At 40.1% G+C, this 27,147-nt stretch overlaps 1 protein-coding gene across 1 annotated transcript in view; it reads right to left on the reverse strand.

Annotated features, from left to right (window-relative positions):
• The window catches only part of LOC131529877 (NACHT, LRR and PYD domains-containing protein 12-like), a 54,035-nt gene that overhangs the window by 14,863 nt on the left and 12,025 nt on the right, over positions 1–27,147 (reverse strand). The window contains 5 exon segments of the mRNA XM_058759842.1: positions 3,851–4,024; positions 4,130–4,303; positions 11,989–13,107; positions 13,109–13,909; positions 25,431–25,556. Of these exon segments, the coding sequence (XP_058615825.1) occupies positions 3,851–4,024; positions 4,130–4,303; positions 11,989–13,107; positions 13,109–13,909; positions 25,431–25,556 (2,394 nt within the window).

Genomic DNA, 27,147 nt, shown 5'->3' on the forward strand with positions numbered 1-27,147 from the left:
AGTAAAATGCATGTGAACAGTAGCCTACTTTTTGATCAGTTCATCAGTAATATTCAGGAAATAATAGATATGAATGGATGTTTGAACTTATTTGCATGTTTTGTTTTGTTTTTTTGTCTTTTTATCCTCATTCCAAATGATCAGGAAAAGTGGAAATCATTTTTTTGTTTGTTAAATTATTTTTATTTTTTTATTTTTGAGTGACAACCAAGCGGATAGTGGCAGACAGCTGAAAAATGTTCCAAACATTTTACTAAATTAATGAAACAATAAGAAATATAAACTTTTCAATTAAAAATAAAACTGAACTATTTTAATGGCTGCAACAGCAGCTGTGTAAGAGAGAGAGAGAGAAAAGACACAGGCTCCAGTTGGACTCGGGTGAGGATACTGGTGATACTGGTATCAGCCAAGGGCTGGCTATATGGCCTACATCTGAGGTCCGTGCAGGGCTTTACCTGATTTCTGGGTGAAATTACAAAATTCTTAAGTTGTACTGTGTTGTCTAATTAATTTTTTCCTTTTTTCCATTTTACAGATTCCCCCAATCTCCCGCATGACCAAACTCTATTCGAATTATTATTATTTTTAAAAATAGTTTCATTGTTATTTAAACACGTTTTAATTAGTTCTGTCAATCGATAAAAAAAACAAAAAACTAATTAAATCGCAAATTAATTATTTTTTTTCTGTAATTAATTGCGATTAAGCCCACCTTACATTAAAGCTTTTAAATATACTTTTATATTGCAATAATTTCACATTTAATCTTGAAGGCCAGTAACCATTTAACCATTGACTAAAGCCATTCAACATTACAGTTTAATTGACATTTAATTGACTTGAAAAATTGAAAAATAACTTCTAATTTAAGTGAACTTAAAACAATGTTCACATAAACCCATTATTAAAAATGTAATACAGTATTTACCTGTGCCCTTCAGCAAAAATATACAGAAATTGAAATTGAAGTTATCAAACACTAAATTCTAAACTAAATACAGATTAATCCTTAAAGCTATAAAATGTACTGATTTCCTCTTTTTTTCTTTTGTTCTTGATGAACAGACATCACAGCAGCTGGTTATTAGGTTATTTCTTTAACTCTTTCAACGCCATTGACGAGATATCTCGTCAATTAAGAGACAACGCTTCCCCGCCATTGACGAGTTTTTACGGCTTTCCGTGTTCTAGGTGTATTACGGTAAGGAAAGCCCTAGCGCATGTCCTGAATGAGTTACGGGACTTCCGGGTCTTTAGGGTGCGAATAGAAGACGATCGGCGTACATGAAGGGTCAGAGAAAATGTAGATCATATATAGATCATAGCCTATGTAGATCATGCTTTGACCATTTTGAATCTGATCGGGACGATGTAGTCAGTGAGAGAGATGCATTTACAGACACAGAAACATCTGTAGTTATAACCGATCTGAATAGGGGTGTGTGTTCTATCTATCTATCTATCTATCTATCTATCTATCTATCTATCTATCTGTCTGTCTGTCTGTCTGTCTGTCTGCATGTACAGTATATGTATGTATGTAGCCTGTGTGTGTATAATCATATGTATGTATATGATTGTGTGTGTGTGTGTGTGCAAGTGTGTGTGTGTGTGTGTGTGTGTGTACGCGCATGTACAGTATATGTATGTATGTAGCCTGTGTGTGTGTATAATCATATGTATGTATATGTTTGTGTGTGTGTGTGTGTGTGTGTGTGCACGTGTGTGTGTGTGTGTGTGTGTGTGTGTGTGCACGTGTGTGTGTGTGTGTGTGTGTGTGTGTGTGTACGCATGTACAGTATATGTATGTAGCCTGTGTGTGTGTATAATCATATGTATGTATATGTTTGTGTGTGTGTGTGGACGTGTGTGTGTGCATGTACAGTATATGTATGCATATGTATGTATGTAGCCTGTGTGTGTGTATAATCATATGTTTGTGTGTGTGTGTGTGTGTGTGTCTGTTTGTTCTGTTTATTGAATGCAATTTAAATTATTCATATAATTATTTACAGGTGAAAGAATATGACATCTGAATGTATTTTGCATGAAAATGTACTACTTTGATAAAAATGCATTTTTCTCAGTTTTTTGTCCAAAATGTTGTATTTTTGATGGTACCCACCTGTGTTCAAATGGTCATAAAACATGAACACATGAAGATAGAATAAAATGTTATTTTATTTAAAAGCAGAGACTTGGTTCTTTATTTTGATATATAATATGTTCTTATATTCATAGCAGAAAATATTCTGAGGGCCGTCAAAGTTAGGTGAAAATCATCAAAAACGCTGGCGGTGGCTGGCAACTTTTTTAAAAAACGCTGGCGGTGAAAGAGTTAAGAGCTGCCACTGCTGAACGTGACACAGATCTGACATGCATTGTATTTTCTCTCAACTCTCTTCACCTTTTCTGACCCACTTCAGGTCTTAAAGTCTCTACTAATGAACTGACGAGTTGAATCAGGTGTGTTAGATGAGGGAGACAGTGCTGGGCTGCTCCAGGACAGTTTGGAATACCATTTCAGAGACGGGAATAAAATGTGTTAAAAAAAGGCCAGATGACAAATAAGTATGTGTGACCTGTTGAATTAGGCTACACATGTCAAGCCTTTCATAATCTGTGACATTAATGTGACTATAGTGCCAAATATGTGTTAGAACTAGGCCTAGCCTATAACACTCAACAATAAGTCGAGCCACCTTTTCAGTCGTTTTATTTTTTATGGCATAATGCACACCTTGAATGTTATCTAAACATTCCAAGTTAATATTCTACTTTTTGTACGATTTCTAGTTTCTTCCAGTTTTAGCCTAATATGCATGATGTGTCACAACTTATTTTGTTCAACTTTAAAAAAAAAAAATGTTTTATGGTGTGAGTCAGAGTAAATTGCGACACAAATAGAGTCTCATGAAAATGCAGCCTTGTACACGGGGCCAAGGTCAGGATTTTTACTTTCATTAGCCTGTAGATCAAAATGAAAGCCCCTTAATACTACATAAGGAAATTGTTTAGTTGTACAGGTTTTCGTAATGACTGTTTAATAACCATAACATGCAGTAAGAGCCTTTGTGTAAATTTATTATTATTTTTTTTTGGTTTCACTTTATTTTGATGGTCCCTTTAACACATTCTATTGACTAGAAGTAATGTTGCACCTACATTTCTCCTGACTCTCATTAGAGTGGTAGTAGTGTATTAGTTGACTGGTAGGGTTAGGGTTAGATTAAGTTGGCACGTTCTTGCAAAGTTACTTATAGTCAATAGAATATCTGTTGGGAGACCAACACAATAAGGAGTTAGTAGATATGAAGCAGACAGTCTACTAATACTCTTATGAGAGTTTGCTGACATGTAGTTGCAACATTACTTAGTGTCAACAGAATGTTCAAAACGGACCATCAAAATAAAGTGTTACCTTTTTTTTTGATGCATTAGGCTGCCACCTATGACTATCCCATGTTTTAAAATGAACTTTTCAAAAAATAATTTTAAATTAATTTTCTACTGATTCTTAAGGATGTTATAATGTTATTGTTGTTTTATTTTGTTATTTGATCTCTGTTTACAAAACAAAATATAATTCTAGTCAGTTTGCCTCTGGATGCTACTGCTGTAGCATATGAACACAATCTGCCACAGCAGTTGACTTTCCACTGAGAGGTACATAAACAACCACCACCAGAACACATCCAAATTCCCTGGGCAGGTAGAAATGTCTCAGAGTCAAATACAAAATCTCCACGTCTGTTTCACAAATCCTCCCATTTACTTTATACTGACGACGCCATAGATCGTTTATATAGACAGATCCCACATTATTGCTTATATTATTATTAAATACCTCAATATCTGCAGATGACAGTTTGGACTCTTCAGTCCACCAGAGAGCAGCTTCACTCCTGAATCCTGCAGGTCATTGTTACTCAGATCCAGCTCTTTCAGGACAGAGATTGAGGACTGAAGAACTGATGACAAACACTCACAATTCTGAGCAGTGAGATTACAGCCAACAAGACTGAAAGAGACCAGAACACACACAAACAGTCAGATCATCTACAGACACACATCAACTTTGCGACCAGTTGACTGTCAGAATGATCCCTTATACGTTCTTAAATACCTCAGTATCTGCAGCTGACAGTTTGGGCTCTTCAGTCCATCAAAAATAAACTTTACACCAGAGTCCTGCAGGTCATTGTTACTCAGATCCAGCTCTCTCGGGACAGAGTTTGAGGATTGAAGGGCTGATGACAAACTCTCACAACACTGAGAAGTGAGATCACAGCCAGAAAGTCTGGAAGAGATAAATAATGATAATAATAAAGACATGTAAAGAGGGTTGCCAGTTTTCCGCCCTCAGGAACATGGGATGACATAATCTGAACATTGAATCACAATAAGAAGAGCTCTTGACTGTTTCTTCAGCTAATGAATATGTAAAAATTTGCAAAATGTAGCAAAGCTTTCTGAGACTGTGTTTTTCCACTGTTAAAGAGGCAGTGCTGTTGAAGTAGGCCTTGATCATCTTCTGCAGAGGAAAGCTTTCATCGCACTGTTACATCATAATGTGACAAATTCCAAAACGAGTCATTTTAGAATCTTGGTTTCAATAAAAGCTGTTTTTAGACTAATGAGAGTTTTGAGTTCTGAAACTTACAGGATTTTGTAATAGTTCAATGACCTCTTATATGTTGAAAAATCAAGGAGAATTTGATTTCTCAATACATGACCCCTTTAATTTTAACACAAAGAGTTGGGATAAGTGGGCTTTTCTTCATTCTTTTTATTTTAGTTATTACTAAACTCAGTGAGATTTACAACACAGTTTAGCCAACTAATACATATTCCTGGTGTAAATGTAAATGCATGTGCCTGTAAATTGTGACCTTTTATTCGTTTCTTCATTTTTTTTTTAGTTAATTCACCGGACTGAATCATACAAAGGAACGATTTAATGAAAAAAATGATCAACATTTTCTTAATTCGTGGACATTATATATTTTTTGGCATGTCATGAGCAGGGCTGTTTTGTATAACAGAATAGATGTGTCAAAAATGGACAGATACCGAATAAGAACATGCGTGACCTGCTGAAATGCATCAGCAAATTATTAAATGCAAGTTTCAAACCTTTTTTGTATTTATTAATACAATGTATAGTATGGGTCTATACCCAAAAATGACTAGACCCAGTAGAATTACACTTCATTGTGTCACTTTGATTGACAACATATTTACAAATTATATTGAAAATAATACTTTGAGTGGATTGTTAATCAGTGACATTAGTGATCAACTACCAGTTTTTACAGTTTATGACAACAACTATAAGAGAAATCAGTTAGATGTAAAACAAGATTAGAGACGAGTGAGGACAGAGAAATATATGAATGCATTTAAGAGTGACTTATTAGCACAGGATTGGGGAGTCGTAAATAAGGAAAATGACGTTGACAATGTATATAATATATTTTTACAAATATTTATATCATTATATGAAAGAAAAACTGTCCAATTATACAATATTATAGAAAACAAAAATATATAGATCGACCATGGATCACAAAGAGTTTACAAAATGCCTGTTAACAGAGGAATACACTCTATGGTAGGGGTGGGCGATATGGAAAAACTATCATATCACGATTTTTTTTTTTTTTTTAAGAAATATCACGATTCACGATTTTATCACGATTCTTTGTCATGTTGGTTTTACTATTTTGCAAGTTGTCTGAGCATTACAGCCAAACTAATTTCCCTATTATAACAAAAAAAAGGAAAAAATAGAATGGTGAAGATAAAAATGTTTGTCATTATTTTATCTTCCTTATTAAAAAACTAAGAACAAAGATGCACATTACAAATACACATAAATAAGTAACAGTGCTTTATTTTCAGGTACAATAGGTGTATTTAGCGTGAATTAACAAATATAATAATAAAACACTATATAGACTGATTCCTAAAGCAATTGTATTAAAGTCTTTCAGTCAAGAGTAGTGAGTGATTTTTCTCTTTGCATTTTGTTGTTTTATTAACGTTAAAGGAATAGTTCACCCAAAAATAACAATTCTGTCATGTCTGTCAATTCTGTCAAAGTGTTTTAATTTTATACCATCATTTACTCAAAAGTTGTTTTAAACCTGAGTGAGTTATTTCTTCTGCTGAACATAAATGCTATTTTGAAGAATGTGGAAAACCAAACAGTAGGTCTACAGTGACTTACATAGTATTTTTTTCCTACTGTCAAAGTCAATGTGGACCAGCAACTGTTTGGTTACCCACATTCTTCAAAATATCTTCTTTTGTGTTCAGCACAACAAAGAAATTAATAGGGGTTTGGGACAACATGTGAGTGAGTAAATAATGACAGAAATTAAATTTTAGGGTGAACTATTCCTTTAATTACAGTCAGCTGTCCCTTTAAGAGCTGAACGCATCTAATATACAGGCATGCATCCGTTTCTCTCTCATCTGTTTACTTTAATTTTAGACATAACCAACTGAGTCTATATGTAAACCTTGTGTGTTTTGACGGTATTAGCGCAAAAGATAACTTAGTTTAGTAATCAGGCGCTATTATTAGACAGGCTTTTTAGCGTGCGTGCTTCTGGTGTATGCGCTCAGAAAAAACGGACGTCAGACCTGCGCGCGAACGAAACCAGCAAGGCGTGTATGCAAATAATGTACTTTTGCAATCGCGAATAAGTGCAGTGTCCTGCCAGAGTAACTCTACCGCTGTATGTGGTGTTGTACAGTATATAGAGACGGACGTGCCAGAAATGAAGCGTTAGCGTTAGTTCTGGCAGCATCCCTTCGCTGCTACTCTCTTCCGGTAAGGGGCTTTCTGCTCTTCTTAGCTGCTTATAAAGACGAGCACCCCTTCACTGCCTTCTCCGTAAGGGGCTGCTGCCCCAGTCTCTGCTATTTCAGAAGGATATGCTTCTTTCAGAATGCCATCAGTTGTGGTTTAGGCGGTTCTGGCCTATCGTTGTGTCGGGGGGTTCGGGCCTATCGTTTGTGTTGGGGGGGGTTATTATTGTTGCTCTCCCTGCTCATTCATGACAGGCTGCATGGATGGGCAGGGAGTTTTTGCACAGAACAGAACCATACTGCCAAACCAAAACTTTATGCTAAGTATCTATCTTTTGACGATAGTGGTCCTGACAGAAATGAAGCGTTAGCGTTAGTTCTGGCAGGTCACGTGAGTCAAGCTTGCATCAGCTGATTCTCAGCTGATCGTATCTACCTATATGAATATAACACCTATGGCGGCATTCCTATATAAGCTCTATTCCGTATAAATCAGCAGCTTTTTCCACTTGATCAGGAGCAAATCACCCTCCTCCATCCCCAACTCCTCCTTTCGCATAGTCAGGACTTGTCTTTCTGATATTCCTTGATGAATCAGACTTAAATACACTTAAATATCATTAACCCTTTTAAACCGGCTGTGTCGGCCACCGACACATCAGACCAAGCTGTATTCATGTTACCATAACTCTTCTACCGTTTGCACTATCAAAATATTTCAAATTGTTCCTAATAGCAGACAACATGTGCTTTTCGGCAATATATGGCTTATTATGGTAATTTCTTGCGCTCCGTCAACAAATGACGGCAGATTTCCGGGAGAGCGGGAAGGGTTTTTTTTAATGGAGAGATAGGGAGCGCGGAGTTTGTTATTGCATAAAATAATAAACAAAATGAACAAAAACATGGTCAAGGAGGAGTAAACAGCATAAGAGTCGATTAGGATGATTTTTGATGAGACTTTGGGAGCAGGTTGAGTGAGACTTTTCACATGTGGTGTGTGCCGCTATAATGAGTCCGCATGTAAATGAATGGGTGCACGCATGTACATGCATGTGTAAATGTGTGCGTGTATGAACAAAAAAGCCTCCTGAATGAAAACTGTGCAACCCAGTGTCCCAAAAATACTTGTATATATGTATTATAGTTGAATTTTGAAGTAAGAAGTGTTGGATTATTTCGATCATGATTTTTCTCTTTTTTTTCTAAATAAAAAGATATATATATATTCCGTTTTTTTTTTATTTTTGTCTATTTAAATTCTGTTTACAAACTTAAAACACAAGATTAATGGTCAAAAACTGACCATTTGTTTTATGAAAAAAATGACACCTTGCACTTGAAAATAGCACATTCTGTTAGAATGTTACAGTCAAATGAACAAAATGTGTGAAAATGACCTATTTTACCCTTAGGTTTTAAAGGGTTAAGTACATTAATGATATCTGGTTTGTTCTGTTCTGTTTACCCTAAGGGGGTTATTATTGTTGCTCTCCCTGCTCATTCATGACAGGGTGCATGGATGGGCAGGGAGTTTTTGCACAGAACAGAACCATACCGCCAAACCAAAACTTTATGCTAAGTATCTATCTTTTGTCGATAGTGGTCCTGACAGAACTGTAATTGATAGAATATACGCTGTAGCATGATACTACGATATTTCTTCAAAAGCAGATTGTGGGTCCACGATCAAAAATCGTCATATCGAACACCCCTACTCTATAGAGAATTTATAAAACAAAGAACTAAAGAGGCATTTAATAAATATAAAACATGTAAAAATAAGTTAACTGGTATTCTACGGGTTTGTAGAAAGGGATACTATAGTTAAATATTAAGTAATAACAAAAATAATATTAAATGAATATGGGGTGTATTAAATAGTATTATTAAAAAAGGTACAGGACAACAAAGTCATCCTCAATATTATATTGATAACAACACTACAAAGGATAATATGCATGATGTAGTTAATAGATTTAACAATTTTTTTGTGAGTGTTGGACCAAAATTGGCAGAAGAAATTCAAGATCCAGTGTCATCGGAAGATTGGAATGAAAATTTAATTGAAAGAAATCCCAACTCAATATTCTTGGAAGAAAAAGTAGTAATACATATTGTAAATAATTGTAAATATAAAACATTGGTAACACTTTACAATAAGGTTCATTAGTTAAACATTAGTTAATGTATTAACTAACATGAACTAACCATGAGCAATACATTTGTTACTGTATTTACTAATCTTCGCTAACGTTACTTAATAAAAATACAGATGTTCATTGTTAGTTCATGTTAGTTCAAAGTGCATTACCTAATGTTAACAAGATTTTAATAATGTATTATTAAATGTTGAAATTAACATTAACAAAGATTAATAAACGCTGTATAAGTGCAGTTCATTATTAGTTCATGTTAACTAATGTAGTTAACTAATGAACCTTATTGTAAAGTGTTACCAAAACATCTACTGATTGTAATGACATTGATGTGAAAAAGGTCAATGAGGGGATCTCTAAACCAGTAACATATATTTGTAATCTATCATTTCAAATAAAATGAAAATAGCTAAAGTGGTTCCACTGTATAAAACTGGGGTAGACACAACTTCTCAAATTACAGGCATGTTTCTCTACTTCCACAATTTCCCAAAATTCTAGAAAAATTATTTAATAATAGATTCGATAAATTTTTATATGGATATAAATTAATTTCTGACAGTCAATACGGTTTCAGACCAAACAGTTCCACATCAATGACACTAATTGATTTGGTTGAAGAAATTACAAAAGCTAGAGATCATAAGCAGTTTGCAGTTGGAGTTTTCATTGACCTTAACAAAGCTTTTGATACGATTGATCATAATTTATTAATTAATAAACTGAAATTAATAAGGGGGGTAGTATTGGACTGGGTAAAAACTTATTTAAGAGACAGAAAACAGTTTGGGGAATTCTTTGTGCTTGAGCATTGCTTGTGGCATCCCCCAGGGGTCAGAACTGGGTCCAAAGTTATTTTTGCTTTATATAAATGATATCTGTAAAGTATCTTAGGAGACAGTGTAATTTTAAGCATCTTTATGTACGTACAACATTAAGAAGCTTTTGTATTTCTGCATGTGGAGTGAAATTGTGGAACAGACCAAGTCTAGTGTTCAAGCAATGCCCAAGTGTGACCCAGTTTAAAAAGCAGTATAAACGTATGGTTCTCAGAATGCATATGGAGGAAGAACAGATCTGATTAGGTGTTCATACAGATTATTTAGTCATAGTTTTTATTTAGGTTCTGTTTGTATATACAGTGAGGAAAATAAGTATTTGAACACCCTGCTATTTTGCAAGTTCTCCCACTTAGAAATCATGGAGGGGTCTGAAATTGTCATCGTAGGTGCATGTCCACTGTGAGAGACATAATCTAAAAAAAAAAAAATCCAGAAATCACAATGTATGATTCAGCTGCAAATAAGACAGCTGAGAAAATCAATGTTAATATTTGGTACAGTAGCCTTTGTTTGCAATTACAGAGGTCAAACGTTTCCTGTAGTTTTTCACCAGGTTTGCACACACTGCAGGAGGGATTTTGGCCCACTCCTCCACACAGATCTTCTCTAGATCAGTCAGGTTTCTGGCCTGTCACTGAGAAACACGGAGTTTGAGCTCCCTCCAAAGATTCTCTATTGGGTTTAGGTCTGGAGACTGGCTAGGCCACGCCAGAACCTTCATATGCTTCTTACAGAGCCACTCCTTGGTTATCCTGGCTGTGTGCTTCGGGTCATTGTCATGTTGGAAGACCCAGCCTCGACCCATCTTCAATGCTCTAACTGAGGGAAGGAGGTTGTTCCCAAAATCTCGCAATACATGGCCCCGGTCATCCTCTCCTTAATACAGTGCAGTCGCCTGTCCCATGTGCAGAAAAACACCCCATGCTTCACAGTAGGGATGGTGTTCTTGGGATGGTACTCATCATTCTTCTTCCTCCAAACACGTTTAGTGGAATTATGACCAAAAGTTCTATTTTGGTCTCATCTGACCACATGACTTTCTCCCATGACTCCTCTGGATCATCCAAATGGTCATTGGCAAACTTAAGTCGGGCTGGACATGTGCTGGTTTAAGCAGGGGAACCTTCCGTGCCATGCATGATTTCAAACCATGACGTCTTAGTGTATTACCAACAGTAACCTTGGAAACGGTGGTCCCAGCTCTTTTCAGGTCATTGACCAGCTCCTCCCGTGTAGTTCTGGGCTGATTTCTCACCTTTCTTAGGATCATTGAGACCCCACGAGGTGAGATCTTGCATGGAGCCCCAGTCCGAGGGAGATTGACAGTCATGTTTAGCTTCTTCCATTTTCTAATGATTGCTCCAACAGTGGACCTTTTTTCACCAAGCTGTTTGGCAATTTCCCCGTAGCCCTTTCCAGCCTTGTGGAGGTGTACAATTTTGTCTCTAGTGTCTTTGGACAGCTCTTTGGTCTTGGCCATGTTAGTAGTTGGATTCTTACTGATTGTATGGGGTGGACAGGTGTCTTTATGCAGCTAACGACCTCAAACAGGTGCATCTAATTTAGGATAATAAATGGAGTGGAGGTGGACATTTTAAAGGCAGACTAACAGGTCTTTTGAGGGTCAGAATTCTAGCTGATAGACAGGTGTTCAAATACTTATTTGCAGCTGTATCATACAAATAAATAGTTAAAAATCATACATTGTGATTTCTGGATTTTTTTTAGATTATGTCTCTCACAGTGGACATGCACCTACGATGACAATTTCAGACCCCTCCATGATTTCTAAGTGGGAGAACTTGCAAAATAGCAGGGTGTTCAAATACTTATTTTCCTCACTGTATATGTCCTACATATATTTACATACACTGTAAATATATGTAGGAATGTCAAAAGAGTGTATTAAGACAAGGATGAGATGACAGAGTTATGAAGTTAATTAGATGGTTATTGTTTCTGATTATTATTATCAACGTGGAGTGGAGAAAGGGTAGGATTAAATAAGTTTATACTTCTTCCTACTCCTTTTTGGACATGTATACGTTAAAATTATTTTGTATTGTGTTGTATTGTTTTGTTTTGACTATATTTATTTACATGTTCTAAATAAATGTTTCAATCAATCAATCAATCAATCAATCAATCAATGATGAAACACTCACAGAGCTTTTCTGCAGTTGATCACAGCTGGTATCAGTCTTATTCTCCCCTCATATGATGTGTTGTATTTCTTGAGCTCAAACTCATCCAGCGGCTCCTCTGACATCTGAAGCATGTAGGCGATTGTTGAGCAGTGAGCAGAAGTGAGATACTTCTCTGAGTGTTTGTCTGATTTCACAAACTCCTGAATCTCTGTGGACAGAGTCTGATCTTTCACTTCCAGCAGACAGAGGAACAGATTGATGGATTGACCAGCTGAGAGATGATAATGATCATTATCATCATAATCATCATCATCTTTGATCTTCTCTTTAATGTACTGTGTGGTTCTCCCGATGTTCTCTGAGGTTTTCTCTGTGTTTATCAGTAGATCCTGTAAGAGTCTCTGATTGGACTCCAATGAGACGCCCAGCAGGAACCGCAGGAATAGATCCAGACGTCCATTCTCACTCTGGAGTGCATTAATTACTGCTGATCTAAGTAGATCATACAGAGAGTCTTTATTAAATCTGTAAGATCTGAATTCATGCAGTGGCTCCTTGTTCTTTATTAAATGGCAGTAAAGCAGATAGAAAGCAGCGAGAAACTCCTGAACGCTCAGATGAATGAAGCTGTAGACTTTCCTCTGATGAATCACAGACTCCTCCTTAAAGATCTCAGTGCAAATCCCAGAATACACAGAGGCGTCAGTGACGTCTATGCCGCTCTCAATCAGGTCCTCCTCATAGAACATCACATTGCCCTTCAGCAGCTGTTTGAAAGCCACTTCAGCAAGTTTCACAATCACTTCTCTGTTGGACTGCAGGAGTTTCTCTGGATCTCTCTCTTCGTACTTCTGGTTCCTCATGTTGATCTGAATCAGCAGGAAGTGGATGTACATTTCAGTCAGAGTTTGAGGGATTTCTGCACTCAGATCTTCTTCCAGGAGCTTCTGAAGCACAGTGGATGAGATCCAGCAGAAGACGGGGATGTGGCACATGATGTGGAGGCTTCTTGCTCTTCTGATGTGTGAGATGATTCTGCTGGCTTGATGCTGGTCACTGATTCTCTTCCTGAAATATTCCTCCTTCTGAGGCTCAGTGAATCCCTGAATTTCTGTCAGACGGTTGATGTATTTGGAGGATCTGATTGGCTGCTGCTGGTCTGGAGGTGATCCAGATGAGAGCAGAGGGAAGCAGCTCTCCTTTCATGAGCTTTGACATCAACACACCCACTGATGAAGTCTCAGTCACATCACAAACTTTCTGAGCGTCTGAAAACATCAGTGTGATTCTGCTTTCATCCAGACCATCAAAGATGAACACAACTTTACACTCCTCATAAATCTTTGAGTCCAGATCTTGAAGTTCAGGATGAAAGTCCAGCAGAAGTCTGTGAAGACTGTACTGATGATCTCGGATCAAGTTCAGCTCTCGAAATGGAAGCACAAACATGAAATCTACATCCTGATTGGCTTTTCTCTCGGCCCAGTCCAGAATGAACTTCTGCACAGAGACGGTTTTTCCGATTCCAGCGATGCCTTTAGTAAGAACAGTCTTGATCTGGTCTTTCTCCTCACATCCTGGTTCAGCTGAGGCTTTAAAGATATCATTGCAGTAGATTGGAGTGTCTTGTGAGTGTTGTGTTCTGGCTGTTTTCTCCATCTGTAAAACCTCATGTTCTTCATTCACTCCTTCACTCTCTCCCTCTATGATGTAGAGCTGTGTGTAGATGCTGTTCAGGAAGCTTTCATTCTCCTGGAGTTTCAGTCCCTCAAATAATCTCTCATACTTGTTCTTCATGCTGGTTTTGAGCTGGTCTTTGACTCTCTGTAGTTCATCATTCACTGGTTGATCATGTTTATTCAGAGACGCTGTAACGCTCGTGTTGTTCAGACAGAAGACAGAGGCTCCTCCAGAGATGTTTTGCTCTCCATCTGTTCTGCTGAAATATCACAAGAAAGAACAGATAAAAATCTCAAAATAAAAGGATGTATAAATTAAAATCTAAACCAATAGAGATGTCAGTCTTGTATTTTCTGCATAATTTATCATGGTTTCACAGCAGTTCACAATCAGTGAATAGAGCACATTTATGCCAGATAATTGCTTGTGATGGTGTGGATATTGTAACATGTTAGATGATTGTAAGATACATATTTTATCTCCCTCATCTTTTTGAATGAGCAGCCAACAATAGAAAAGCAGGCATTTCAAAATACGAGTCCACTGTATTTCTGTTTGTTTATAATTAAAAGTCCCACATTATGGATAAAGTTTTTTGCTGTCAGAGAGTCACAGTCACCGCCGCCCACAGAAATCACCAGATCACAGTCACCTGAGTTCTAATCACACATCATCACATATCTCACATCAAGATACTCACCCACGTCATTCTCTTCACATTCCAGTCATCCGTTCAATCAATAAACCTCACTGTCATTCACTCACCTGTGGTTTCCGTCTTTGTTTGTGACAGAAGACCGGACCAACACCATTACACCCATGGATCCCAGGCCTTCATCACCATCAGAGATCTTGGAGGAGCTGGTCAACACTCTTTGGGCTTCGCTTCTGCCGACACCACCTCCCCAATCTGCCTCTGCCAGTCCCATGGCGTTGCCGGCTGCCTATGCGGGTGATTCGGCTGAGTGTGGCGGCTTCCTCCTACAGGTGGCTTTATATCTCGAGATGCAACCACAAAAATTTCCCACCGAGCGCTCCAAGGTGGCCTTTCTAATCTCCCTTCTAACCGGTCGATCGCTGATATGGGCGAGAGCCATATGGGATGCCAATACTGCCATAATCAATTCCTATGAAGCCTTTACTCGTCATTTCAAAGAAGTGTTTGGATCTTCCTCTGGAGCGCTCTCAGTGTCGGATCAGCTTTTACGCCTGCGTCAGGGTACTTCCTCTACCCACGAGTACACACTGCAGTTCCGCACACTGGCGGCTTCTAGCGGATGGACAAGGGTTGGAAACCACCATCCGTACGCAGATGGCCATATATGATGATTCGTTGGGATTGGAAGGTTTCATGCAGAGAGCCAATTGAATCTCCCAACGTTTATTAGCCTGCCAAACTCCCGAAGCCGCACACCAGCCAGTCTCACCCGCCACCAACCCTCCAGTAACAGAACCCATGCAAGTAGACACAGCTCGTCTCACCCACAGGGAGAGAGTTCGCCAACTGACATCAGGCCTCTGTCTCTACTGTGCTTCAGTGGACCATTTCATCAGATCCTGTCCCATTCGACCCCCACGTCCAGCGGTGAGTACCCTTCAAGTAGATCCTGTCATTTCCAAGTTGTCTATGATCACGGTACAACTATTCACTCCAGCCCAATCCGTTTCAGCCTCTGCCCTGGTCGACTCGGATTCCTCGGCAACTTCATCTCACAAGAACTCGCAACTCTTCTATGCCTATCCCTTCGTCGAAACCATCAACAGAATGCCGCTAGGACGTGGGCGTGTCAGATATGAGGCTCCTTCGATGAAGCTTAAAATCGGAAATCTGCATGAGGAGGAGATCAAATTTCTGGTACTGGAGGGATCCTCTGTGGATATCATCCTGGGTCGCCCCTGGCTTATTCTCCACGCACCAGAAATCAGATGGGAGACCAGTGAGGTAATCCGATGGAGTGAATGGTGTCTACAAAATTGTCTCAAGGAAATTCCACGACCGCCTCTTAAGAACCCCAAGGCTCAGGTCGCCTCCACGTTGGTTGAAAGCCCCGAGTCTGATGAGACTCCCACGATCCCATCTGATTACCAGACGTTCCAGGATGTTTTCAGCAAACAGGCAGCCACGTAGTTACCACCTCATCGGCCATGGGACTGTGCTATAGATCTGCTGCCTGGATTCAAACTCCCCAAGGGTAGAGTATATCCGCTGTCCATCCAGGAGCGCAAGGCCATGATGGAATACATCAAGGAGGCTCTTAAACAGGGGTACATCCGGCCATCCAGTTCTCCAGCGGCATCAAGCTACTTTTTTGTGGGTAAGAAGGACGGGGGCTTGAGGCCATGTATCGATTATCGAGCGCTGAATTCCCAAACAGTAAAACTCCCATATCCACTTCCCCTGGTCCTGGCCGCTCTCGAGGAACTCCGTGGGGCCCGCATCTTCTCTAAGCTGGACCTGCGCAGCGCGTACAACCTCGTTCGCACCTGGGAAGGTGACGAGTGGAAGACGGCATTCATTACTCCCTGTGGCCACTACGAATACTTTGTAATGCCGTATGGCCTTGCCAACGCCCCTTCTGTGTTTCAAGAATTCATGAACGAGGTGTTCCGGGAATTCCTCCATCGCTTCGTTATAGTCTATATCAATGATATCCTGATCTATTCCTGGCACCTGGCCGACCATCGCTATCACGTTGCGCAGGTCCTCCAGAAACTCAGGCAACACCATCTATACCTAAAGCTAGAAAAATGCGAATTCCATCGCCCCACGGTGCAGTTCCTCGGGTACATCATAGGAGAAGATGGAATCCAGATGGACCAGGGGAAAGTAACTGCCGTCACCGACTGGCCAACTCCTCAGTTTGTTAAGGAACTCCAGACGTTTCTGGGATTTGCCAATTTCTATCGCCGGTTCATCAAGAATTTCAGTTTGCTCACAGCACCGCTCACCACCCTGCTCTGGGGAAAGCCCAAGTCCCTGTCCTTCGATTCCAGCGCCCACGAGGCATTCCAGCGCCTCAAGACCACATTCAGCACGGCTTCCATCCTTTGTCATCCAACCCCCATGTGCCATTCGTGGTGGAAGTCGATGCCTCCACCACCGGGGTCGGGGCCGTGCTGTCCCAGCAGTATGGTGAGCCTCCTCGCCTCCAGCCTTGCGCTTATTACTCCAAGAAACTGACCCCAGCGGAGCAAAATTACGACATCTGCAACAGGGAGCTATTAGCCATCAAGCTGGCCCTGGAGGAGTGGCGGCATTGGCTGGAGGGAGCAAACCATCCCTTCACAGTTATCACAGATCATAAAAACCTCCAGTACCTCAGAGAAGCTAAGAGACTTAAGCCCAGACAAGCCCGCTGGGCCCTGTTCTTCACCAAGTTTAATTTCACCATCACCTACCGTCCCGGAAATCGTAACTGCAAGGCGGATGCCTTATCCCGTCTCCACTCGCCTGACTCTCCCACAGACCCAGAACAAACTCTCCCTCCAGCCCTCATAGTCAACCCCATCATTTGGGACCTGGACAAGGACATCAGAGCCGCCACCCTCACAGAACCTACTCCGCTGGGAGGTCCAGAAGGGAAAACTTACGTTCCATCCACCCTGCGGCAATCCCTTCTGGGCTCAGTTCATTCGGTACCGGGCTCTGGACATCCAGGCAGCCAACGAACCCTCTCGCTCCTCCAAGCTCGGTACTGGTGGCCCAGTATGTCCCGTGATGTCACCAGGTACATCCGTAGCTGCTCAGTCTGTGCCACGTCGTCGACTCCCCGTCACTTACCTGTGGGCAACCTTGTGCCTCTCCCCATTCCACGTAGACCCTGGTCCCACATCGGGATTGGCTTTGTGACCGATCTCCCTGAGTTTGAAGGAAACACCTGCATCCTGGTAGTAGTAGACCGCTTTTCAAAAGCATGCAAACTAATTCCTCTCCGTGGTTTGCCAACAGCCCTAGAAACGGCTGAACATCTATTCCACAATGTTTTCAGGAACGTCAGAGTACCAGAGGACATTGTATCAGATCGTGGTCCACAATTCATTTCCCACATATGGAAAGCCTTCTTCCGCCTGCTTGGAGTCACAGTGAGCCTATCTTCCGGATATCATCCGCAAACGAATGGCCAGACTGAGCGGAAGATCCAAGAGCTCGGATGGTACCTCCGGCCATACTGCCAAGAAGACCAATACAACTAAGACCAATACAACTGGAGCCGTTTCCTCCCGTGGGCCGAGTATGCACAAAATTCCCTCCGTCAGAACACCACAGGCCTCACGCCATTCCAGTGCATACTCGGCTACCAACCACCGCTCTTCCCATGGACGAGAGAGCCATCGGAGGTTCCAGCTGTGGACCACTGGTTCCGAGTGAGCGAGAGAGTGTGGGACTCAGCGCACATCCACCTGCAGCGGGCAGTGCGGAGAGACAAGGCCTTCGCCTTCGTTATCCACCCGAGCACATAGTCTTAGAGTTCGTACTTGACTAACTGGGGCCCAGGTCAGGAAGCAGACAGACTGGCTAAACCGATCGTCTGCTAGCCGCCTCACGTCACAGAAGTCAGTTAACTCTCAGCACATAGAAACTTTTTCACCTAGATATCACTCTATAGAGACTGTGTCTGTTCCCCGTACTAGAAAATACAGAAAACATCCAAACCAAAGTAATAGTAACAATTTAATTGATGTTCAACAAATAAAAAACAGATACAATACAGATAAACACATGATAAAGCTTGGCTTATTGAATATTAGATCCCTTTCTTCAAAAGCACTTTTTGCAAATGATATGTTCACTGACCATAAACTAGATTTGCTTTGTTTGACAGAAACCTGGCTAAAACCAGATGATTACATTACTTTAAACGAGTCTACACCCCAAGATTACTGTTACAAACATGAACCGCGTCCAAAAGGTAAAGGGGGAGGTGTTGCTACAATTTATAGAAATATTTTCAGTATCTCTCAGAGGTTGGGTTTCAAGTATAATTCGTTCGAAGTAATGGTGCTTCATATAACGTTATCCAAAGAAACAGGTGTTAATGATAAATCCCCTGTGATGTTTGTACTGGCTACTGTATACAGGCCACCAGGGCACCATACAGACTTTATTAAAGAATTTTCTGATTTTCTATCGGAGTTAGTACTGACTGCAGATAAAGTCCTAATTGTTGCTGATTTTAATATCCATGTTGATAATGAAAAAGATTTGTTGGGATCAGCATTTATAGACATTCTAAACTCTATTGGTGTTAAACAACACGTGTCAGGACCTACTCATTGTCCAAATCATACTTTAGATTTAATACTGTCACATGGAATTGATGTCAGTGGCATTGAAATTTGACAGCAGAGCGATGATATCTCAGATCATTATCTAGTCTCCTTTATATTCCATATAGCTAAAGCTGTAAAGTAGAACCATTACCTCTACCACAAAAGACTGCTTTATAAATAATCTTCCTGACTTATCTCAGTTCCTCAGCATATGCAATAGCTCAGAACAACTTGATGATGTAACAGGAACTATGGACTCTCTCTTTTCTAGCACTTTAGATACAGTTGCTCCTTTACGTTTAAGGAAGATTAAGGATAAGAGTCCAACACCGTGATATAATGAGCACACTCGCGCCCTAAAGAGAGCAGCTCGGAAAATGGAGCGCAGCTGGAGGAAAACTAAACTAGAGGTATTTTGTTTAGCTTGGCGGGAAGGTACCCTATCCTACAGAAAAGCATTAAAAACTGCTAGATCTGATTACTTTTCGTCTCTTCTAGAAGAAAACAAACATAACCCTCAGTATTTATTCAATACAGTGACTAAATTAACGAAAAATCAAGCATCAACAGATGTTGGCATTTCCCAAGAGCATAGCAGTAATGACTTTATGAACTACTTCACTTCCAAGATCGATACTACCAGAGATCAAATTGTATCCTTGTAGCCGTCAGCTACAGTATCGCATCAAATAGCGCACTATAGATCCCTTGAGGAACAATTCCACTCATTCTCTACTGTAGGAGAGGAACAATTGTATAAACTTGTTAAATCATCTAAACCAACAACATGTATGTTAGACCCGATTCCATCTAAACTACTAAAAGAGTTGCTTCCAGAAGTCATAGATCCTCTTTTGGCTATTATTAATTCGTCATTGTCATTAGGATATGTCCCCAAAACCTTCAAATTGGCTGTTGAAACCTTCAAAAACCACAACTTGACCCCAAAGATCTAGTCAATTACAGACCGATCTCAAATCTCCCTTTTCTGTCAAAGATACTAGAAAAGGTAGTATCCTCACAATTATATTCCTTCTTAGAGAAAAATGGTATCTGTGAGGAATTCCAGTCAGGATTTAGATCGTATCATAGTACTGAGACTGCTCTCATTAGAGTTACAAATGACCTGCTTCTATCATCTGATCGTGGTTGTATCTCTTTATTAGTTCTACTGGATCTTAGCGCTGCGTTCGACACTATCGACCACAACATTCTTTTGAATAGACTAGAAAATTTTGTTGGCATTAGTGGAAGCGCCTTAGCATGGTTCAAATCGTACTTATCTGACCTCCATCAGTTCGTAGCAGTGAATGAAGAGGTATCATATAGATCACAAGTGCAGTATGGAGTACCTCAAGGCTCAGTGCTAGGGCCGTTACTTTTCACGCTCTATATGTTACCCTTGGGAGATATTATCAGGAGACATGGTGTTAGCTTTCACTGTTATGCTGATGATACTCAGCTCTATATTTCTTCGCGGCCCGGTGAAACACACCAAATTGAGAAACTAACGGAATGCATAATCGATATAAAAAACTGGATGACGAGTAATTTTTTACTGCTAAATTCTGAAAAAACAGAGGTGTTAATTATCGGACCTAAAAACCCCACATTTTTCATCTCAAACACATCTAAATTGCGACTTATGCTCTCAGCGTCAAATGCAGAAATGTTAGTTCATGTGTTTTGTAGAATTATTCCCTAATTCATCTGATATGCGATTCCCTGATCAATCCTCTAACAGAAACGTGAGGAAGAGGTCAGATAAAATAGAAGTTGATTTTGATGATTTTTTAGTTCAAGGAATACAAGGAGACTGGAGTAGGGAGGTCAAGAAACAGGAGAAGAAGGAACGTCGCAGACGGGCCCAAGAGAGAGCGAGAGGACCAGAAGATCATATTCAAGATGAAGGCAATATTGAGACTGATGAGAAAACAGGAAACGACAAATAAAAGAATAATGAAATTAATAAGAGAGATGATTGAATTATGTGATTATTCAGATGAACTGCAAAAGTTAACAAATGATTTAGAGACAGTGAAACTCTAGACTCCTGTTATAAAAATATGAGTGTTGAAAGCTATGTATAAATATATCTTATGTCGAAAGCATAGATGATTATAATCTTGTAGGTTTAACGGTTATATAGTTGCTGTGCTTATTTTGTAACATGACGGTTAAAAGCAAGAGGATGCACTTTGCATTTCCATGCAAGGTGGAACCTTTAGCTAAACCGTGGCATAAGATGCTCTTAACACCTGCTAGAGGTGTTATATTGTGGTTTAGGTATATAGGTCTATATGTTGCTTATGTTTGAAAAAGGTGTCATAATGTTTCCTATAGTTTAAAATAGAACTAGACACTTGCTATCTAGAGATGTTGTAATATTTCCTTCTGAACTTTTGACATTACTTTTGTACAGACTCTGACATAAAGGTCATGTTTCCTGCCTGGGATGGAGGAGGCAGTTACAAGCGGTGCAAGAACTATATAAATGCTCGTTAGACTATATGTCAGGGCCGACACTTCGTGGTGAAGACTATTCGCTGTTATTTTATTGTTATTTGCTTATGAGTTATTTGTTTTTTAATAAAACGAAACCAATGCTTTGGTGATTCGTTAACCTTTTTAAAAAAGTCTCTGAGTGATTAATTAATAATAATAACTCGTTATCTGAACCTGAATATATTCTAAACGAGCTCCAAGAGGTACGAATTTGACTGAGCCAGGACGGTCACCGGCGGGGAAGCATCCGGAATCATTAACAGCATCCATCCAGATAAGAGGTAAATATGCATTCGCTATTTATGAGGTACTTATGGATGATGAAGATGTGAATTATAGATTTTTGGATCTTTTAACCGGTATAAAAGCACAACAGGGAAGCATCCGGAATCATTAACAGCATCCATCCAGATAAGAGGTAAATATGCATTCGCTATTTATGAGGTACTTATGGATGATGAAGATGTGAATTATAGATTTTTGGATCTTTTAACCGGTATAAAAGCACAACAGTTTATGACCTCAAGGTTAGACTATTGTAATGATTTATTGGGGGGTTGTTCTGCACGCTTGATCAACAAACTACAGTTGGTCCAAAATGCAGCAGCTAGACTCCTTACTAGAACCAGGAAATATGACCATATTAGCACGGTTCTGTCAACACTGCACTGGCTCCCTATCAAATATCGGACAGATTTAAAAATCTTGTTAATGACTTATAAAGCCCTGAATGGTTTAGCTCCTCAGTACTTGAGCGAGCTCTTATCACACTATAGTCCTCCACGTCCACTGTGTTCTCAAAACTCTATCCATTTGATAATACCTAGAATATCAAAATCGACTGCGGGCGGCAGATCCTATTCCTATTTAGCACCCAAACTCTGGAACCATCTACCTAACACTGTTCGGGAGGCAGACACACTCTGTCAGTTTAAATCTAGATTAAAGACCCATCTCTTTAGCCTGGCTTACACATAACACACTAATACGCTTCTATTATTCAAATCCGTTAAAGGATTGTTAGGCTGCATTGGTTAGATCAACCGGAACCGGGAACACTCCCCATAACACGGTGTACTCGTTAAATCGTAAGTAGAATGGCATCTACGCTAATATTTGTCTGTTTCTTTCTTATTCTGTTTCTCAGTCCGTATCCGATCAGATGGTGGATCAGCACCAAGAGATGATGTCTACAGCCCTGATCGTCAGCGGAGACCAGGACACCCAGATGACCCCCAGAGACATATCCCCAGTGAAGACCTCGATTAAAATACAATAAAACTAAAAAATATAACAAAATAACTAAAAATATAATAAAATAACTAAAAATATAATAAAATACCTAACTATATAATACTATTATTGTTAGAAATTTCAACAAAATAAAAAATAGAAATATAAACTTTTGAACTGTGGGTTTCGTCTGGCCAGAGGAGAACTGGCCCCCCGACTGAGCCTGGTTTCTCCCAAGGTTTTTTTCTCCATTCTGTCACAGAGGGAGTTTTGGTTCCTTGCCGCTGTCGCCTCTGGCTTGCTCAGTTGGGGACACTTAATTTCTAGCGATTATCGCCGATTTGATTGCACAGATACTATTTAAACTAAACTGAGCTAGACAATGACATCTCTGAATTCAATAATGAATTGAAAATTGAGTGTTTAATCTTATCATTATACATTACTGACACTCTATCTTCCAATTTGATACTGTTAAGTGCTTTGACACAATCTGTATTGTTAAAAGCGCTATATAAATAAAGGTGACTTGACTTGACTTGGCCCGAGATCTACGGCTCCACCTGCCCTGTAAGAAGCTGAGTCCCCGCTATATAGGTCCGTTCAAGATCCAGAGGCAGATCAACGAAGTCACTTACCAGCTCCAACTACCCCCCAGGTATCTAATTCACCCTACATTCCATATTTCCCTAATCAAAGGCTGTTCCTCTGTCACCCCAAATCAGCACGAGCCCATCGCCATATAAGGGCGTCAGGAGCCGCCCCTGGAGGGGGGGGTAGTGTCAGAGAGTCACAGTCACCACCGCCCACAGCAGTCACCAGATCACAGTCACCTGAGTTCTAATCACCCGCACCTGTCAACCCTCATCAGCACTTCCATAAATACCCACTCTCTCTGACATTCATCGTCCGGTCTACGGTTCGCATGCTGAAAAGTAACCTGACTTTATTCCTACCTACCTGTATCTACTTACATGCTGTCTCACTGAGTTTCTCCCCAGTTCCATCGACTTCTCTCCAAGACGAACTCCCAAGACTCCTGGTTCCTGATCTCTGACTATCCTGTATACAGAGAACGCTGTTATCTCTCCGTCAAGGCCTTTGGACATTATCTCACATCAAGATACTCACCCACGTCATTCTCTTCACATTCCAGTCATCCGTTCAATCAATAAACCTCACTGTCATTCACTCACCTGTGGTTTCCATCTTTGTTTGTGACATTTGCTTTGTTTTTCTCCTAGTTAATATTTTATTTAAAGGCAGGGTAAGCAATTTCTGGAAGCCAATGTTGATATTTGAAATCACCAAAACAAACACGCCCCCAACACAAAAGGGTCTCGCCCTTATTTTAATAGATCCACCCCACATATATGTAGCCTACGCAACCCAGGCAACGATTAGTTCTGTGAAACATAAGCCGCTTTTCCACCGAAATTACCTGGAACAATATGTCCCAGGAACTTTTTTTCCCCCAGACCTGTTGATGTCTGCGTTTCCATCGCGGTCTAAAGTACTGAGAAGATTAGGCAAATATTCTGGTGACGTAACGTTAGGTCTGCACGTGTTTCTCAATACCAAGTACGCAAATTTCGGACTTGCATTCTCGGTAGTTCGGACTTCACGAGTTAGACTAACTCCGGTAATTCTGCTAGGAGCAGCGTACTTGATGATGTCAGTCAGCTCGCCTTGGCTGCTGCAATCTTCCTCACTGCATTTACAGACAAAATATATCAAACATTGCCTCTTTTCGTTTTAATTTAAACATATTAATAGAACAATAGAATAAAGACCAAATATTACCAGATAGATTTACCCAATAATAATTATATCTTATGTTAAACCACTAAAAAGACATCAGAGCCAGCGGCAAATGTCAGAAGGACTAGCCGAGGTTATGCTCCTCTCTTCGGGATACATGAGCACTGAGTGCCCGGTGATCGCGTGGAGCTAACGTCTCCGAAATCGGCGAAGCACATTTTCAAATAGGCGCTGTTTTTATAAATAAAACACAGATTTGAGTTCTAAACAACTACATTCTCGCCTGAAATACACGTGTCCAGTGTAGGCAGGCTTTAGCTGTTGTCCAGTGTAGACACGGTGTTACTCACCTGTGGAGAAGAAACAAAGCAACCTCGGCATCCGATCGCAGGCCTTCCACTCCTTGAGTTCTCTCCAGCGCTGGAAAGCTGATCCGATATTTACACGGGTCCTATTTCTTGCCTTATCGTTCCACAGTCGCTTTCCTCTTTTTGATTTTTTATCCGCCATCTCTATCTTTTTGTCGCTCTGCTCGGCTGTTTACTGAACGCTCTCTCCTCCACATCATGAGTAGACACACCCCTTACTGCTGATTGGCTGATTGTTTGTTTTGGTACTCGGCCCCGACTCAGTTTTCTACAATGTTTTTGAAAAATTACATACCCTGCCTTTAAGGTTACACACTGTGTTTAAAGTAGGCATATGAATAATTACATAATAATAACAAAGTTTAATACAGAACTATTTAAAAACTTTGTGTGCTTTTTGTATTCTAATAAACTAAATAATTTTGCTTGTAAATGTCTTGTTATATCTATTTATTAAAGAAAAACACATTATTAGATATTGTCATGACATTCCATATAAATTTATTACATTTTAATTGTGCTCCTGAGGTTTTTTAAATGCAGGAACACATGTGCTTATTGTGTCAAGTTCTGTCTGTGTGCATTGAGTGTGTTTTTGACTCCGATAAAGCAGTTCAATCATCACTACATGTTTATCCTCACCTGGGGTCAGAGGTCACTGGATCATTACTAAATTTAGCAGGAGGTTCCATGGATTCATCACTCTTCAGAGACACACAGCTGGGATCAGGAGATGAAGATCTCTTCCTCTTCCTCCTCCTCAAGATCCTGATAAACACACATAAATCATTCTTCCTTTAGTTCTGTCTGCTGTTTAATTTATTATAAGCAGGGCTGCAACAATAACTGATAAAATCAATAATAATAATCATCAGTGAGTGTGATTATGGATTAGTCTCGTCTGAACACTGTGCTCAGAAAGCATCCGTCAGTCACATCACTTTATATCAGTGAATAACGCATTTCTCTGGACAAACACATGGAAAACAGCTGCTGTGTGAAAGATGCAGGAGCAAGTCGTCTGAAACAGAGCGCTTTATATTCAGATCTTCAGACGAAAGCACAAGCGTTTACTGCGGTTTGTCCTGTTGTGCTTTGACAGACACGTCTGCTGTTTAATGCTTTAGAGACGTGTTCTCTTCAGCGCAGAGCTTACATACGGTTAAATTCTTTTCTGTGAATATTAAAAAGTATTTCTAAATGTGATGTATACTGTCACTACAAATAAACAGAAACAGACTCGACTGAATAACTAGGGTATGTGTCTTCTTCCTTTTGTGAAATAACGTTTCATACCGCTTTATTTCTGACTAATTTTCAATCCTGATAAATTAATTCATTATGTTCAATGTATCACTTATTATTGTAAAACAGCGACGATTTTGGATTTAAATCTTTAACAAAGCATGCCAACAAATGGACGCTTTTATCATGTTCGTTTTTGTTATCGCGCTAGTTCCAGTGACTTATTTCTTATTAGTTTTCTGATAACTTCTCTTTGTTGGTGAAATGATGGGGTTGCTTGACGTTGTTCCAGAGAGGTGTGAAAAGGGCGGGTTTTAGTGAAGCAAAGCGGAGCTTCTGGCCTGACGGTGGAAACGCATCGTGATTTTGGGCTCGGTGCTACCGAGACTATTAGCCCCTCCCGGCCAGTTTAAAGCACTGGCTCGCACTGGCCCGACAGTGGAAAAGTGGCTAAAGATCCTTGCATAAGTCCCTGATTTGTCCAGATGTTGCAGGATGAAGTGCAGTCCCATGTTGACTGTATCCTGTTTGCTCGGTAAGCAAACTGCAGGGGGTCCAGCAAGGGTCCAGTATTATCCTTCAGGTGGGCCAACACGAGCATCTCAAATGACTTCATCACCACAGACGTTACAGCAACAGTTCTGTAGTCATTAAGTCCTGTGATTTTTGGTTTCTTGGGTACAGGGATGAGCATTTGAAGCAGGAGGGGACTTCACACAGCTCTAGTGATCTGTTGAAGATCAATGTGAAGATGGATGATAGCTGGACAGCACAGGCATTGAGACACACCTTCTGGGCCTTTGGCTTTCCTTATCTTCTGTATCCTGAAGACTCTGCGAACATCATCTTCACAGATCTTAAGTGCAGGCTGAGAAACAGTAGGGGGGAGGCAGGTGGAGGGTGTTGATGGCTGTGCTGTGAGACGGTCGGAGTGGGTGTGGGGTGTTAGACCAGGCTTTTGCTTTTCAAACCTGCAGTAAAACTCATTCAGGTCTTCAGCCAGTTGTTGATTGGCCTCAGTGCTGGGGATGGGGTCTTGTAGCTGGTGATGGCTTTCAGGCCGCACTGATGTAGCGTCATTGCTTGAAAGCTGTTTTTCCAGCTTTTCAGAGTG

This window comes from Onychostoma macrolepis, chromosome 22, assembly GCF_012432095.1.
Source record: "Onychostoma macrolepis isolate SWU-2019 chromosome 22, ASM1243209v1, whole genome shotgun sequence".
NCBI lineage: Eukaryota > Metazoa > Chordata > Actinopteri > Cypriniformes > Cyprinidae > Onychostoma > Onychostoma macrolepis.